Source organism: Hemitrygon akajei, chromosome 5, assembly GCF_048418815.1.
Source record: "Hemitrygon akajei chromosome 5, sHemAka1.3, whole genome shotgun sequence".
Classification (NCBI taxonomy): Eukaryota; Metazoa; Chordata; class Chondrichthyes; order Myliobatiformes; family Dasyatidae; genus Hemitrygon; species Hemitrygon akajei.
Genome location: NC_133128.1, coordinates 11823118 through 11841724, shown reverse-complemented (window position 1 = coordinate 11841724; position 18607 = coordinate 11823118). Strand labels below are relative to the sequence as shown.

The 18607-nt window shown below is 43.2% G+C and overlaps 1 protein-coding gene across 1 annotated transcript in view; it reads right to left on the bottom strand.

Moving 5' to 3' along the window:
* adamts5 (ADAM metallopeptidase with thrombospondin type 1 motif, 5 (aggrecanase-2)) overlaps positions 1 to 18607 on the bottom strand; it is a 59693-nt gene that overhangs the window by 9215 nt on the left and 31871 nt on the right. The window contains exons 6-7 of the mRNA XM_073044833.1: positions 15083 to 15258; positions 9397 to 9572 (exon numbers count right to left, since the gene is read on the bottom strand). Coding sequence (XP_072900934.1) covers positions 9397 to 9572; positions 15083 to 15258 — 352 coding nt within the window. The remainder of the gene's footprint in view (positions 1 to 9396; positions 9573 to 15082; positions 15259 to 18607) is intronic.

The following is an 18607-nucleotide window of genomic DNA, read 5'->3' as shown; positions in this document are numbered from 1 at the left end:
CCTGTGGGAAAAAGACTGTCCATCCACCTTATCAACAACCCTCATGGCTTTATAAATTCTGTGAGGTCACCACTCAGGCTCCCTCACTGCAGGATAAACAGTCCGGGCCTATCCAGTCTCCTGGATTCAAAATCAGGTTTATCATCACTAACATACACTTCTGGCCACTTTATTAGGTACTGCAGATATCTAATTGGCCAATCATGTGGCAGCAACTCAATGCATAAAGGTAATCGGATATAGTCAAGGGGTTCAGTTGTTGTTCAGACCATACATCAGAATAGGGAAGAAATGTGATCTTAGTGACTTGAACCGTGGAATGATTGTTGGTGCCAGATGGGGTGATTTGAGTATCTCCGTATCTCCTGGGATTTTCATGCACTGCAGTCACTAGAATTTACAGGGACTGGTGCACGAAATATAAAAAAAACATCTGGTGACCGGTAGTTCTGTGGGGAAAAATGCCTTGTTAATGGGAGAGGTCACAGGAGAATGGGATGACTGGTTCAAGCTGACAGGAATGTGACAGTAACTCAAATAATCACACACAGAAGAGCACCTCTGAACGCACATCATGTCAAAACCTTGACGTGGGTGGGCTACAGCAGCATGAATATACACTCAGCCCCCATTTTGCTAGATACAGGAGGTACCAAATAAAGTGTGGCCACTGAGTGTACATCATGAAATTTGTTGGCTTGAAGTAGTACTACAGTGCAATGCAGAAAAAATGAGCATAATTTACAATAAGAAATAAAATAAATAAATAGTGTAAGAAGAGAGCAGAACAGTGAGGTAGTGTTCATGGTCCATTCAGAAATCTGATAGTGGAGGGAAGAGCTGTTCTTAAACCTGGCACATTCTGTGAATCTTTCCTGCACCCTCTCTAGCTTGGTTGCATTTATCATGACAACGTTAATTGCAAGTTCGATCTACGTGTTGCACATATTGTACATATTCTCTCTGTTAAACAGCTGGTAACACTTGATGTTTGGAAGTTTCATTGGCCCAGCGCACATCTGCCTGTGAGACCCTGCATCCAGCCTCCACATCTGGATCGCGTGTTTGTGAATAGAGTTTCCAGCACCATTAGACAGACCTTCATTCACGAGCAGGAGATTAGCATCTGTGTGTTTTTTTTCTCTCAAAAAAACCCCTTGATTTTCGAGGTTTACGGACATCAGACTGACTATGCTGGAGTGGCCCAGACCACACAACGGTCTTTGATGACCCTGTGACCTTGGTAATTGTGCCCTTGAACTAGAAATGGCGCAGAGGCTGCTTCAGTGGAAGTTTCTGTCACTGAGCAGAGACCAGACTGCAACTGATGCCATTTATTTTTTCACAGCATTCTGCGGAATGCAGGAATTTCCTTCATTTTAACCTGCAGGAGCTGTAGGTGGTATAAACCCAATGTTGCACTGGCCAACGTAGATCAAAGCAGACGAGCCCAGACTAGTAAGTGTTTAACACTTTAGTGAATCAGCCATTGGGTTGCAAATATCATTAAAATTGCACTGTAGGCTTTTACAGTAGGCTACTGTGGTGTACTGGAGGAGGCCAACATGAACCATGACAAAGCAACACCAATTCCAATGGGTAGGTTAGGTCATCAGAATGCCTAACTCACACGTCCCCAAACAGATCCTTTACTTCCAGTTGAAGAAAGGTCAGCGAGCCCCTGGTGGGCAAAGGAAACACTTCAAATACAACATCAAAATCAGCCTGAAGAAATTCAACATTACATCTAAAAACTGGGAAGACATAACACTCAATAGGTGCAACTGGAGGATATCTGTTCAAGAGGGAGTGGTGCTATATGAGATCGACCTGTGCTGTGCCACAGAGAACTAGCGGCAGCTGCGGAAGCAGAGACTGAACAACCAAAAGACCCAAACACTCATCACCGCCACCACTTACTCATGTCCACACTGCACCAGGATTTGCGGACCCTGGATCAGCCTCTACAGCCGCTTGAGGACCTACCAGTAGACAAACTCTTAGGAGAACATCATACTCGACTTGAGTGACCTCTCTACTATTACTTTTATTACCAAGCTCAGTTCCCTGAGGTTGTTATAATTGGGGGGGGGGGTGGAGGTGGGGTTGGATAATGGGGATAAGCTCCCACTGTCTATTAAATGCTCCCAATGGTGTGTGTCTCAAATAGCCTCTGACAACCAAGTTCAGCTCCTGGCCTTCACATGTGGCTTAGCTACTAAGCTTGGTGGAACCATTTCTACTGACAGGAGAAGGGGCAAAAGTGGGTTCCTGGCACCTTAAAACCAGTTGCTTTTGGCAGATGGGACTCATCAGCTGAGGATGGCAGCTCATCTAGGAGAAGAAAAACTCTGATCTTAAACTCCACTGCCTTGTGGTTATACCCTCTTATAGGGAAGACTTCTGGAGTAAACCCTGGGGGAAAATTCCAGAGCTGGAGTCCCTAAGGCACTCCTACATTGACTGGTAACTCCAGCAATGCCGCTGCTACCAAACTGTACTGGTCTCTGATGTTCCTTTGGGTTCATCAGATGCACGGAGAGGGGGAGTTTGGGACACGGGCAACATCTTGCCCTCCATATCGTACTGCCCATGCTTGCATGTCTAGACAGCTAGGACACAACATCCATGGCTTGACCCTGACTGACAGAGGCCTCCCTCACTCATCATGCCTCACACACTTGGGAGTACTGTGTTCAGTTCTGGTCACCTCATTACGTGAAGGATGTAGAGAGGGTGCTGAGATCCACCAGCACTCTGCCTGGATTAGAGGGCATGTTTTATGACGCAAGCTTGGGCTTTTCTCTTTGGACTGAAATAGGAGGAGAATCTGCCTGACAGAGGTGTACAAGATGATAGAGTCAATAACCAGACTTTTACCCCAGTGTAGAAACGGCTAATAAGCGGGGGCATAATTTTAAGGCGAGTGGAGAAAAATATAGGGGGAGTATCAGAGGTAATTAAAAAAAATATATACATAGAGTATGGTGGGCGTGTAGAGTACACTGCTAGGGGTGGGTGTAGAGGTAGATACATTAGGGGCATTTAATAGGCTTTTCAATAGGCTCATGGATGATAGAAAAATGGAAGGCCATGTGGGAGGGAAGGTTTAGATTGATCTTAGAGTAGGTTAAAAGGTCAGCACAGAATTGTGGGCCAAAGGGCCCGTACTGTGCTGTCATGTTATGTGTTCAATGTTCTAGTGTAGTAACCCTTTCACTACTTGGCGAACATGCAGACAGCTTCAGAGCTCCCTGATTGATGAAGTCAAGGACACTGTGTGCTTTCTCTACCATCCTATCTGCTTGTGTCACTACCTTCAGAGAGCCGAGGACCTGCACTCCAAGATCCCTCTGTACATAGGGCATAGTTCCAGGCTGCAAGTTGTCAGGTTATCTAACTACGAACAGCAGCATAGCTGGACCCAGTCCTCCATTCACTTTCCAGCAAGTGGGTCAATAAATTGTCATCAGGAGTAGAATTCCATCTCGAAGGCCTCCACAACTGTAATCATGGATAAGACAGCTCCCATGGGTTAAACTAAAGGAAATTCCAGTGTTCAAAGGAAGGTTCAGTAAAAATAAACTGTCTGTTTCAGACTGGCTTCTGCATGGGGGTGGGCAAGCTGGTTGAAGCTCTCCGGCTGAGGAATAACATAGCACCTCAGCTAGCTCCCTAGCAGAGATGGTGAAGTGAACTTTCTGAGCTGCTGTAAGTTAGTGTCACACCGTGGGCATTTGCACAGTTTGTCTTAACACCACAAGCCGACAAGACATAGGGGCAGAATTGGACTATTTGGCATATCGAGTCTGCTCTGCCATTCCATCATGGCTGATTTATTATCCCTCTCAATGACTTCCCCAGTAACCTTTGATGCCCCGGCTAATCAAGCCCCCACTTTAAATATAGTTAATGACTTGGCCTCTATAGCCATTTGTGGTAATGAATTCCTTTGGCTAAAGACATTCCTCCATATCTCTGTTCTAAATGAACATCCTTCTATTCAGAAGGCCATGCCCTCTGGTGCTAGACTAGGAAACATTCTCAATTCTTCTTATGGCTGTTTGTTATTCTTTGTTTTTCATCGATTCTATTGCATTTCTTCCTTCTACTGTGAATGCCCACAAGAAAATGAATCTCAGGGTAGTATCTGGTGACTTAGACGTACTTTGATAATAAACTTACTTTGAACGTTGATGTTATATAAACAAGTGAAACTCAGGATACTGAGAAACCCCAGGGAGTCAGGCCTGTAAATATTTAGAGACTGTTGTTGGAAACAGCCTTCCCTCTCTTCCTGACAATTATTGCGCATTAACGTATCTTAAGTGCATTTCTTAACTAGCTACTTGCTAATTACTGACCGCCCTCCACTCATGGGGATATTTGATCCCTGCTCCTGTTCTGAGGAGATTCTGAAACTTTTACAACTGCCAGGCTGTTTCAGAAGCCACAACATGAATCTCAGTCTGGTTACTGGAGTTCAGGAGAACGAATGGGGTGGGGGAGGGTGAAGTGGTTCTCAGTGAAATCTGAATACTGAAAGGTCTGGATAAAGTGGATGCGGCGAGGATGTTTTCTATAGTGGGGGCGTCTAGGACCCGAGGGCACAGCCTCAGAATAGAAGGATGAACAGAGATGAGGAGGAATTTCTTTAGCCCAGGGGTTTCCATCCTAGGGACATGGACCCCTTGCTTAATGGTATTGGTTCATCGCATAAAAAAATGTTAGGAACCCTTGCTTTGGCCAGAATGTGGTGAATCTTTGGAATTCATTGCCACAGACAACTGTGGAGGCCAGCCCATTGGGTATATTTAAAGTAGAAATTGATAGGTTCTTAATTAGTCAGGGTATCAAAGGTTACAGGGAGAAGGTAGGAGAATGGGTTTGAGAGGGAAAACAAATCAGTCACGATGGATAAACAGGGCTGGTTTATTATTCCATGGTAATGATCACTCAGGGATGTGTGCTAATATTATTTTGTGACTGTACGGGCTGGGTTGTAACTATACGTGCTGTGTGTGACTGTATGTACTGTGCTTTGCACCCTGGCCCTAGAGGAACAATGTTTCACTTAGCTGTATACACGTGTATGGCTGAATAGCAATAAACTTTAAATTGTTACGGTGGCACAGACTCGATGGGCCAAATGGCCTACTTCTGCTCCTATGTTTTATAGCTTGGTTCCTTACATGGATCTGATCCACACTGGAATGGAGGAAGTTTTCTTCCTCTTCTCAGCCTTTTGCTTTCACCTTCTTCTTTAACAGACTGCACCCAGATGCAGTTTGTATCTGAAGAGGAATTGGAGGCACTTGGGCTGCCTTAGTCTTCTCGGGCCAGAGAATGAAGCTGGGGGTCTTGCAGACAGAGGCTTTGCAATGATTGGAAAGCACGCAGTGAAAGAACAAGATCAGTTTATCCGGCTGAATTACAACTTGGTACGGCAACTGCTCTGCCCAAGACAGCAAGATACTGTGTATCTGACAGTTGGATAGATAGACCCTATCTAGCATGCCAAAGATTCAAGATTGTTTCATGTCACTTCCAGTATACAAGTGCAAAGAAGATTGAAATAATTGTTACTCCAGAACCAATGCAGCATAAAAAGTATACAATAAGATAAAGAATACAATAATAAAAGAAACAATAAATATAAATACATAAGATAGCTTATATACATAGATTGATAAAGTCCATAAAGTGATGCTAGGCACAGGAGTGTCTGTACATCAGGTGACTCAGACAGGAAATGATCAGGTAGTGGAGGGGGGGAGTTAGTGGGAGGAGGTGTTGATGTTACTGCTTGTGGAAAGAAACAGTTTTTGAGTCTGCTGGTCCTGGCATAGCTAGCCTCCCCTTCAATGATTCCATCAAACTTCCCGCTGCTTCAGGAAGGCAGACATCATAATAAAGGACATCTCCCACCCTAGTTATTCTCTCTTCTTCTCTTTCCCATCGGGCAGAAGATACAAAAGCTCGAGGGCATGTACCAACAGCTCACGGGCAGCTTCTACTCCACTGTTATAGGACTCTTGTACAGACCAAAGGAGGTTCACAAAAATGATTCTGGGATTGAAAGGCTCATCATATGAGGAGCGTTTGATGGCTCTGGACCTGTACTCACTGGAATTCAGAAGAATGAGGGGCTGAATCTCATTGAAAGCTTTTGAATGTTGAAAGCCCTTAAAAGAGTGGATGTGGAGTTACGGGGAGAAGGCAGGGGATTGGGGCTGAGAGGGAAATGAATCAGCCACAATGAAATGGCGGCGTAGACTCCATGGGCCAAATGGCCTAATTTTGCTCCTATATCCTAGGGTCTTATGGTCTCTTGTACATTGAAAGATGATCTCTTGATCGCTTGATCTAGCTCATCATGGCCCTTGTACTTTATTTAAATATCTGCCCTGCACATTTGCTGTATCTGTAACACTATATTCTCCTCTCTTTCTTCCCTTCCACTACCAGATTTCTCAATGGTCTGTCAATCCATGAACACAACCTTGCTATTCTTCTTTTGCACGGTTTAGCTTGGCAGCCTATAATAAATCTTATAAACACAACAGGTTCTGCAGATGCCCCACACACACACAGAAAATGCTGGAGAAACTCAGCAGGTCAGACAGCATCCATGCAGAGGAACAAACAGTCGATGTTACAGACCGAGACCCTTCACCAGTAATGTAATTTTTATGCCTTGCATTGTACTGCTGCCACAAAAAAACACATCTCAGGACGTATGTCAGTGATATTAAATGTGATATTGATTCGGATTCAGCATCCTCGTTTCTTTTTACTATCTTGATGACATGGCCTGCTCAAAAGGGACACAAGCCAAAGCTTTTCACGGCATCTTGGTACATGTGGTAATAATAAACCAATAGAAAATGCTGGAAACTCAACAGGACTATGGTTAACCAGTTTCTGTGGAAGGAGAAACAGCTAACTTTTATCAGTGCTATCTTGATGAAGAGTCTTGGTCCTGAAACATTGGCCATTTCACGTTCTGTGGATGCTACTGGACCCACTGAGTGTTAGAACATTGGACAGTACAACACAGGAACAGGCCCTTTGGCCCACAATGTTGTACCAAACCAATTAAATTGGTAAGTAAATGGCCAACTGAACTAATCTCATCTACTTACACAATGTCCATATCCTTCACATTCCTCATATTGATGTGCCTGTCTAAAAGTCTTTTAAAATCCCTAATGACCACCCCAGGCAGCACATTCTAGACACCCTCCACTCTGTGTAGAAAACTTGCGCCTTACATCTCCTTTGAAATTACCCCTTCTCACCTTAAATGCATGCCTCTAATATTTGACATTTCAACCCCAGGAAAGTTATTGTCTATGGCTCTCATAATCTTATATATCTCTATCAGATCTCTCCTCAGCCTGCACCGCTTTCGAGAAAACAACCCAAGTTTGTCCAAGCACTCATTAAGCACATGTTCTCTAATCCAGGCAGCATCTTGGTAAACCTCTTCTGCAGCCTCTCCAAACCCTTGACATTCTTCCTGTGGTGGAGCGACCAGAACAGTGGGCAATACTCCAGATGCGGCTAATGAGAGTTTTGTAAAGCTGCAACTGAAGTGTTTCAGCCTCAGCTTTTTCCGATTTTCAGCGTTGCAGATGTTGCATCCACTGCGGTACTGGCTGCAGGCAGCCACAGTGCAGGATTACATATCAAGAAAGGCAGCTTGAACAGAGCACCAGAAATCCCCAGATGCCATTGGAATGGTAGTGAGCAATCATTACAAATGAGAGAAAAAATAGGAAAAGGAAATGTAAATAGTATTCCATTTCCCTGCATAAACACTTCTGACCCCATGACAGACAAACAGAGGAAGATGGAATCTCCCATCACTGTGGATGATGTCAATACTTAGAGGTTTTTGTGTGGGAGTGGGGTGTGTATGAGAGATGGGTATTATTTAATATTAATCAGACAGATGTGTTAATAAATATCACAAGCTAAATTCCACATTTACTCCCTGATGACAGAAGTGAGCCATTCTGCCCATCAATTCTATACCAGCCCACAGAGCAATTTTGTTCCCCACCAATAGACAATAAAACTATAAGACACAGGAGTAGTATTGGGCCATTTAGCCCATCGAGTCTGCTCTGCCATTCAATCCTTCTGCCTTCCCCTCATAACCTTTGATGCCCTATGAATCAAAAACCTATCAACCTTCGCTTTAAATAACCTGGCTTCCACAACCATTTGTGGCAATGGATTCCACAAATTCACCACCCTCTGGCTAAAGAAATTACTCTTTATCTTCTTTCTAAAAGAATGTCCTTTTTGATGCTGCACTCACTAGTTCTAGACTTTCCTTCTGTTGGAAACATCCTCTTCATTTCCACTCTGTCTAGGTCTTTCAATACTCGGTAGGTTTCAATGAGATCCCCCTCAATCTCCAGTGAGTACTCTCCCACAGCCAAAGGCTCCTCATAAGTTAACCCTTTCATTCCAGGGATCACTTCGTAAACCTCCTCGGGACGGTCTCCAATGACCGAGGTATAGAGCTGGAAACTGGTTCTTCAGCCTAACTCATCCATGCTGACCACGGTGCCAAGCTGAGTTAGTCTTATTTGTCCATATTTGGTCTACCCACTAAACCTTTCCTATCCACTTACAAGTTCATGTCTTCTAGGAGTTATTTATCAATCACTTCTTGGCATCTTGTTTCACGCATGGATCACCCACTGTGTGAAAGAAGTTGCCCCCATCAGGCTCCTATTAACCGTTCCTTTCTCACCTTAAACCTATGCCCTCTAGTTCTTGAGTCCCCAACCCTGGGAAAAGACTGTTTGCATCCACCTTAACTATGCCCCTTATGATTTTACACACTTCTAAAAGATCACCTCTCAGTCCCAGCCTACTTAATCTCTCACTATAACTCAGTCCCTCAAGTCTATACCACATCCAATATCGTTATCATCATGGGCTGTGTCATATGATATGGGAAATCATGGACTTGACAATGATTCAGTGACTCAATCATGGACTCAGCAAATTTTTCTACAGAAGTGGATTGCCATTGCCTTCTTTTGGGCTGTGTCATAGAAACATAGAAAGTCTACAGCACAATACAGGCCCTTTGGCTCATAAAGCTGTGCTGAACATATCCTTACTATAGAATTTACCTAGGGTTACCCACAAGATGGGTGATCCCAGCCATTATCGATGCTCTTCAGAGATTGTGTACCTGGTGTCAGCGGTCGCAAAACCAAGACTTGTGATATGCACCAGCTGCTCATATGACCGTCCACCACCTGATCCCATGGGTTCACGTGACCCTGTATAATATACATTGCTACCTATATAAACCATGTACCCTGTTCATCTTATTACCGCAAAATGTATCAGATTGACTCACGTTACCTTCTCTTGGTAAAGGTCCGAGATATTTTCACACATGTACTACTATCTCCACCGCACACTCCACACTTGTCGTACTGAAGTTTGGAGCCAATTATGCCATCACAGCCCGTCTTCACACAGCGGCCACGCACACAGAGTGAATTACTGTATGGTTGGCATTCCGTCCCGTCTATTACCTGGGATGAAAAGAAAATACAATCTGAGAAACTGGAAATATACCACGAGGTCCAACATAGGTTATAGACCAATGTCAAAGTCAAAGTAAATATATTATCTAAGTATGCATATGTAACCATATACTACTCTGAATTCCATTATGGACAGTCCCAATAATGTGAAATGAGGAGGGTTGGACATGGGACTAGCAACCCATCCTGTAAAAACCCAGAGGTACAGAAACACCAGGACAAGCTCCAATGACCTCATTCCCTCCACTGGGGGAAAAGATTCAGACCATCTATCCTGACTATCATTCATTCATTACGTGCCGTGTCGTATGACGTAGACGATCATGGTCTTTCCAGTACCATGATTGTTCTTGGCAAACTTTTCCACAGAAATTCTCGGATTGTAGATGGTGACATATGCGTACTTCGATAATATATTACTTTGAACTTCAAGCTTTAGGGAGAGTTGAGAAACTCTTGGTTAAATATATGTGTGCAATGTTGTTGGGAAGGGTTAGATAGACCTTATACCTTGTAGTATGTTAAAAGGCTGGCACAGCATTGTGGGCCAAAGGGCCTGCACTGTGCTATAGTGTTCAACGTTCTGTGCAACTCCCCACAGACGACAACTGAGGTCAGAACTGAATCTGTCTCAGGCACTACAAAGCAGTGGCTTTGACTAATCAAACCGCCTTGTTGCAACCCCTGAAAAATGCAAGGGTTACTTGTGTTCCAAGTAAACAAACTGCATATGGAGGACATAGAAACCCATCTCAAAGTTAAGAACTGGTGCAGGTGAACCAGGATCTTCCTTAGACGGAAACTTTGTAAAACATTATGGTAAATACGTTTTGATTTGGCAATCTAACGATGTTGCATATTAACTCAGTTGATACTTCACATTCTGAGCCATGACTTAGTCAAGCAATATTATCCAGACCTTCAATCATCTCTCCTGTAAGGCCCAATTAAATAATAACTCATTCAAACAAGAAGGCCTCTGTAGTGTAGGAGCCAATTGCCAGAATTATATTTGTGTTTTTTTTAAGGTTCTAGGGACCTCCATGCAGTCAAAACCCAAGTGTTTCCAGATGCTTTTAAGAAGGGCCAGGGAATATCACCTACATTGACAAGAATGGGAGCAAGGTGGAGATAAATCACAAAATGGGAGATGGTTGGCTTGGGTTTGAAAATAATTCTCAGTGTAGCAGAAGGGTCGAAAGGTGCATTCGGCCTTAATTTGGAGCAAGTACCATTGTGGGACAGGGAGTCCCTGCAGACATGTCCCCCATAGCACAAGTCATTAAAATAGTGGAGGTGCCACCGCAATAGGCTTCAATTGCCCACTTCTTGCACCCACCTCCCCCCAATGTAACACAAGTATGCAAGTCCGATTACAAACAAGACGCAGCAGCGCCTCTACATTCTTAGATGTTGCCACAGATTCGGCATGTCATCTAAAATTTTGACAGACTTCTATAGATGCCCAGTGGGGAGTATCCTGACTGGCATGAAAACACCAATACCCAAGAATGGAGAAGTCTACAAAAAATAATGCATACAGCCTACACGCAAAGCCCTCCCCTCCATTGAGCACATCTACAAGGAGCACTGCCACAAGAAAGCAGCACCCATCATGAAGAGCCCCCATCATCCAGGCCATGCTTTTTTCTCACTGCTACCATTGGGAAGGAGCTACAGGACCTTTGGGTCCCACAGCACCAGGTTCAGGTCTAGTTATCACCGCTCAAATATCAGGCTCCTGAACAGCGTGGATATCTTCAATCACCTCACTGATTCCATAACCAATAGACTCACTTTCAAGAACTCTACATCTCATGTTCTTATTATTATTTATTTATCTACTTATAGATTTTATTGCATTTGTAGTTTGTTTTCTTTTCTGCATTGGTTGTTTATCTGTCTTTGTGTGTAGTTTTTCACTCTTTCCATTGTGTTTCTTTGTATCTACTGAAATGTATCTACAAGAAAATTAATCCCAGGGTTGTACATGATGATATACAAGTACTTTGATAATAAATTTACTTTGAACATTGCCAGCCAGCCAGTTTGTCATCTGGCAAACTGAATTAATATTGGGGCTGAATTTGTTTTCCTAGTCTCAAAGGGGCAAGTTACCGACTTAAATTGGTGCAAGTTCAGCTTGGTTGCAGTGCAGAGAATTTTAGACAGAGAGGTCACTTATCTGACATGACATTTCTTGGATCCAGCCACGGTTAATTAGAATACTGCAAAGTAGTTAGCTGCTTTCGAGGATGGAAGCCGTGTGCAGCAACTCTCTAAGAAAGTTTCCTTCCTTATTTAGCTACTTTCTAAGTCTTTCATGAGCAGTGAACTCAACCGCGTCTAGGTTCTGAGCCACACCCTTGCAGGTCCATTCCTCTCCGCCCTTCATGTGAAATGGACGTCCATCAAGAAAGCCAGTAAAAGGCTTTACAAAGTCATGGGCACTAAATATTGGTTTTACGTTTCTCAGTTAGGATGTGGTTATAGATCAGTAGTTAACAGTGGGTGGGGAAGGAATGTGTCAAAGCCAATATTAACAAAGCACAGGCAGGCTCACTTGATGACACTTTGGATCATTATTGGCAAAGACATTCAGTAACACAATCTTTCTTCAATTATAGATGAAAAGAGCCAAGAAGCGAAGTAATTTTGGTCACCATATTACATGAAGTGTTTACTCTAAAAATATAAGATGAGGAAGAATTTCTTTAGCCAGAGGGCGGTGGATCTGTGGGATTCATTGCCACAGACAGCAGTGGAGGCCAAGTCATTGGGTATATTTAGAGTGGAGGTGATAGGCTCATGATTAGAAAGGGCGTTCAAGGTTAGGGGGAGAAGCAGGAGAGTGGAGTTGAGAGGGATAATAAATCAGCAGTGGAGCAGACTCAATGGGTTGAATGGCCTAATTCTGCACTTATGTCTTTTAATTATTTATTCATTGAGATACAATGTGGAACAGGCCCTTTCAGCACTTTGAGCTATGCTGCCCAGCAACCCCCGATTTAATCGGTCTAATCACAGGAAAATTTATAATGACCAATTAACCTACCAAACAGCATGTTTTTGGACTGTGGGAAGATACCAAAACACCCAGAGGAAACCCACGCAGTGACGGGGAGAACAGACAAACTCTTTACAGACAGCGGTGGGAAATGAACCCGGGTCGCTGGTACTGTAAAGCGCTGTGCTAACCACTACACTGCTGTAGAACTGCAGGACTTAACATCTTTATGCATTCAACTCTTAAGCACTAATTCATATTTAATTTCACATTGCTGTTCAAAGTTTTTTTTTGTTAAACTTATTCATGGAATGTGAACCTGACAGAAAAAGCTGACATTGAACATCTGTCCCCAAACTAATCTTCAACGCATTTCTCAGCCATTTCCGGAGCAACAGGTAGGCCAGGAAATCTACTTCCCTAAAGCAAAGAATCGAGCATTTAAACAGTCACCATTGCAGAATTTTAGGGGCAGCATGCTAGCAACACGAATGATACATTTCACATGTGACAAGTAAAGGTTATCTTTAATTTCAATGGGTTCAATTGGTGGAATGACAGGCTGGATTGTACTGACACTGCCGGGAACTGTATCATCAATTTGCGGGACACGTCATTCTGGGTCTTGGGCTGCATACGTTTTTTTTGTGTGACTATGCTCTTTGCTCGCCATTTTGAATGTGCTGTGTATCTTTTGCACCTTGGCCTCAGAGGAATGCTCTTTCGTTTGGTTGTATTCATGTATGCTTGAATGATAATTAAACTTGAATTTGATTGAAGCAACACATACAAAATGCTGGAGGAACTCAGAAGGCCAGGCAGCTGGGAAAAAAAGAACTCCTGATGAAGGGTCACAGCCCAAAATGTCATCTGTATCCTTTCCCGTAGATGCTGCCTGGCCTGCTGAGTTTCTCCAGCATTTTGTGTGTGTTGCTGGAATTTCTTGTTGGTGATTGAATTTGATTGATTTGACTTGACTTAGACATGTAAGTTTTAATAAATGCCCCAAAGGCAGAGGTGAGATCTGAACTCACACCATTAAGTTGTTTGACTAGTGATTTAACCACTCATTTATTGTAGCTGCAATAAGCAAAATTGCAGAATTCTTAAAAATGTCAGAATCTTGAAGTTATGAAGACTTAAAGGCTTGAGCTCATCAAGGCAAAAAAAAAATGCCATGGACATAGTGTCACATTTATGGGTTATAGCATCTACACAAGACTATAATTTCATAAGGCATAGGAGCAGTATTAGGCCATTCTGCCCATCGAGTATGCTCTGCTATTCCCTTATGACTGATTTATTATCCCTCTCAATCCCATTTTCCTGCCTTCTCCCCGTAACCGATGATGCCCTTTCCCTTGAGTTGCCTCAGGTCAGCTGAAGTACCAGAAAGCCATTTCATCTCCTTCAACCACATACATGGAATTATATGCATTCATCATAAAAACAGATTTGCAGTTTCTGCCACAAACTTAGAATATCTGCCCATGTGTTTTAATTCAGGGACATTATAACACACCCTCTTGTGCATCCCTTCCCTCAACCACATGAATGGAATTACTGGGTGAGGCTGACACTTAGTACTAAACCTCAGTCTGTACGATCACTTGAGGCTGGACTGGGTCTGTTCCAGAACTGTTTCACTTAGGATTCCGACAGTTGGCAGCAAGACAGGCCCCGTCCATCCTGCTGTCCACCAGCCAAAAGCACCACCCAGTCCCAAATCACATCGCTCAAAGTAAACCAACTGGCGGACACGTTGGTGTACAAATGGCTTCACATCATTCTGTTGACGGAACTGCACTTGCTGAATAAGCTACTAGGTCTCTGTCACACGAGTTTGTTTAGTCAGAAAATGCTCATTACGCACAACTCCATAGCATAAAACATAGGTGCAGAATTAGGCCATTCAGCCCATCGAGTCTGCTCCGCCATTCCATCATTGCTGATTTATTATCTCTCTCAACCCCGATCTCCTGCCTTCTCCCCATAACCTTTGATACCTTTACTAATCAAGAACCTATCAACCTTCGCTCTAAATACACCCAATGATTTGCCCTGCACAACTGTCTGTGGCAAAGAATTCTACAGATTAATCACCCTGTGGCTAAAGAAATTCTTCCTCATTTCTGTACTAAAAGGGATGTCCCTCTATTCTGAGGCTGTGGAGGCCAAGTCGTTGGGTATATTTCAAGTGGAGGTTGACGGCTTCTTGATTAGTAAAGGTGTCAAAGGTTACAGGGAGAAGGCAGGAAAATGGGGCTGAGAGAGATAATAAATCAGCCATGATAGAATGGTGGGGCAGACTGAATGGATGAATGAGCTAATTCTTCTCTTATGTCTTGTGGCCCATTGCTTTTCAAACCATTCCAATCCATGCACCTGTCCAAATGTCTATTAAAATTTGCCATTGTACCTGCCTCAACCACTGGCAGTTCATTCCACATAGATATCACCCTTTGTGTTTGAAAAAAAGGTTGCCCCTTACCTTCTGGGAAAATACTACATAGTATCCCGTTCCCTTTGCACGACAGGTTAATTTACACACATCTGCAGGGCTCACTCCGGCGTACTTTGGGACCCACTCCATGAACGTTTTGACTCCCTTGGCGTCGGTCTGATACCCATTCCTTGCTTCACATTGTTCGTCCCGGAAAGATTTGCCTATTTGGATAAAAAAGACGTTTTATCAACAAACTCGATACTGGATTTAGTGGAGGTGGGCATCACTACAGAGGTGGTCCATCCATATATATCTGAGCACCTGACAAGACAGAGGAAGTAACAGTAACCAGTGGTTGGTACTAGCAGCAAAGCAACAAATTTAATGACAAATGTCAGTGATAACAAACCTGCTTCTCATTCTTCCCACAAACTGCCTCCTGTTAGGGTGCATTCTGAAGTTATAGTGTACAGCAAATATTAATTTCAACAACAATAACCTGTCTTTAGACCTGAAGGTGGATTGTAGATAGAGTTTAATACACAAACCAGATTAATGGTGTTCTTGGAGCTGCAGACCGGGTTGATTGCAAACCAAGAAACACTCCACTGACCTGAGATGTCTGCATATGCATGAAAGCAGCCCAGGGTCAGTGGTGATTAACATTCATTTTGTGCGTCTGGAGTGTGGGTGTGAAGATAGAAGTGTTTGATAATTATATGCAATTTAAAGGAAGCATTGTAGATACATTGTAACTATAGAATTGTCCTGCTGTTACCTTTGTTCTTTAGCATGTAAAAATGTCATGTAATACTGGGTCAGGGAACCCTTTCTAAGAGTGTCTCCAGTATGATGCCTGCTTGTGTGCCAAATAGGCTTCTATATCATCAACTTCAGTGTCTCCTGGCAACTTCAATCACAGTCACAACACCTCTAATATTGGCTCTCTTTAATCATCTGTTAACCTCCACCATTCCTCTCAAGGTGATTTTGTCATTCCTTATACCCTTTTCAATCATATGTTTTTTTGCCTTATTTAAGCTCCTCCAGAAACACCAAGGCACAACTAATGTCTTCACTGCCTAAATATTGTATGCTCCTAAAGTTTTTGCTTAACCTCTTCAATAACTACATTCTGCTCGTTCTGCATTCCTTCCAAGAATTTGGTTAAAAATTGCTTCCTCTAGACTGTTAAACTGATCAACCATTCTAGTTAGGCCTCACCCTCTCTTTCTGGCACCTCAGTCACTGCACTGCTCTGTAAACACTTTAAACCACTTTTTAAAAATGTTGTTAACACTGTAAATACATGCTGGTATTTATGCACATATTATTCAATATCCATGCTTCTAATTTTATTTTCTATAATCCTTTATAATTGTTTTTGGGTGACAGGGTAGATACATCTCTACCAAAGGAGGTGTAAGGTGCTCCTTCCCTCATCTAGCCTGCAGGTCACCCTTGGGTAAAGTGTAGCACCTGCTTAGCCCCTGATCAGGGTCACGTGAATCCATGGGACAAGGTGGTGGATGGTTGTTTGAGCTGCTGGTGCACATCACAAGTCCTGGTTATGTGACCACTGACACCAGGCAGATTATCTCTGAAGAGTATTGATAATAGCTGGGGTCACCCGTCTGGTAAAGACACTGCCCAGAAGAAGGCAACGGCAAACCACTTGTGCAGAAAAGTTTGCCAAGAACAATCATGGTCATGGTTAGAGAAGGAAGACCATGGTCACCCCCATCATATGACACAACACCTAATGATGATCATTGTTTGAATGTTGTTTTAATTTGTTGCATGCCACACCAACCCACCACAGCAAATTCCTAATGATGTAGATGTGTATGGCCACTGATGTCAGGCAGAGAATCTCTTCAGGCTAGTGTCTGTCCAGTAAAGTTGATCCTTGATCCTCCTGCTCTTTTGATGTCCCTTCTGTGCATTTTGTTCTTCACTGAATTTTATCTGCTACAAGACTACACTCCCAACCTATGTTTTAGTTTTCCCTTATACTTACTAATCTCACTCCCTCTCCTGACTAACCTAATTCCATGCACGCTCTGCAGTGTCTCAGATAAATCGTTTCTGCTGTGTCCCTTTAGCTTCAATGTTCTGTGCACATAGTCTACAGAGTGATAGATCACTACAGTACAGAACCAGCCCTTTACCCCATCTAGTCTGCGCCAATCTGTTTATCTGCCTAGTCCCATCAACTGCTTCCCAGCTCTCCATACATAGAAACAAAGAAAATAGGTGCAGGAGTAGGCCCTTCGGCCCTTCGAGCCTGCACCGCCATTCAGTATGATCATGGCTGATCATCCAACTCAGAACCCTGTACCTGCTTTCTCTCCATACCCCCGATCCCTTTAGCCACAAGGGCCGTATCTAACCTCCTCTTAAATATAGCCAATGAACCGGCCTCAACTGTTTCCTGTGGCAGAGAATTCCACAGATTCACCACTCTCTGTGTGAAGAAGTTTTTCCTCATTCCCACCCATGTACCGATCCAAATTCCTCTTAAATCTGGAAATCAAATCTACATCTACCATTTCTGTCGGCAGCTTGTTTCACAGTCTCTCCTCCCTCTGAGTAAAGAAGGCCGCCCTTGAGTTCCCCTGAGGTCTCACCCAACCTCAGTGGAAAAACCCTGCTTGCATTTACCCTTTTTACACCCCTCATAATTTTATACACCTCTATCAAATCTCCCCTCATTCTCCTACGCTCTAGGGAATAAAGTCCTAACCTATTCAACCTTTATCCATAAGTAATCTATTTGGGTGCACAATAGTGTAGCAGTTAGCACAACTCTTTTACAGCTTGGGACATTGGAGGTTGGAATTCAATTCCAGAATTCTCTCAGAAAGTTTATATGTTCTTCCTGTGAGCCTATGGGTTTCCTCCGGGTGCTCTGGTTTTCTCCCACAGTTCAGAGATGTACTGGTTGGAAGGTTAATTGGTCATTGCAAATTGTCCTGTGATTAGGCTAGGGTTAAAAGGGTGGGTTGCTGAGCAACGTGGCTCATTGGGCCGGAAGAGCCTATTCTGCACTGTATCTCTAAATAGATAAATAATACTTCCCAGTGTTTTGGAAATCCAGCCATATTTTTTAACGGCATGATCAGAATATAAAGTAGAGTCCAGAGTGTCGTATGCTGGAAAATATTAAGTCCTCTGGCATCTTGCAGTAAGACATTGGGCCACTAGAAGCCAAGAACAACAGGATCTGACAGCAACCTCCAAACACTAGCCCCCTCTAATGCTTGAAAGAGTAAATAAGCCCTGGGTCTTTCAAGTGAGTGACCCCACCAACTCTCCCTCCCCTTACTCTGAGCACACACAGATCTAATTTCCTTACACATTTAGATCTCTTGAGAAAGTTAACTCCAATCAACACTTAATTCATATTTTATAGAAGTGTTTAGAAAACATTGCTATGGCTTAGTTTATATTTAATACGATCCAATGGTCAGAATTCTTTTGGAGAGCTAAGGCAGCCAGATTATACATTCATCATTTTAAACGTGCCAGACGCAGACCTATCCCCAGCATTTAAGCCTCTACTCTAGT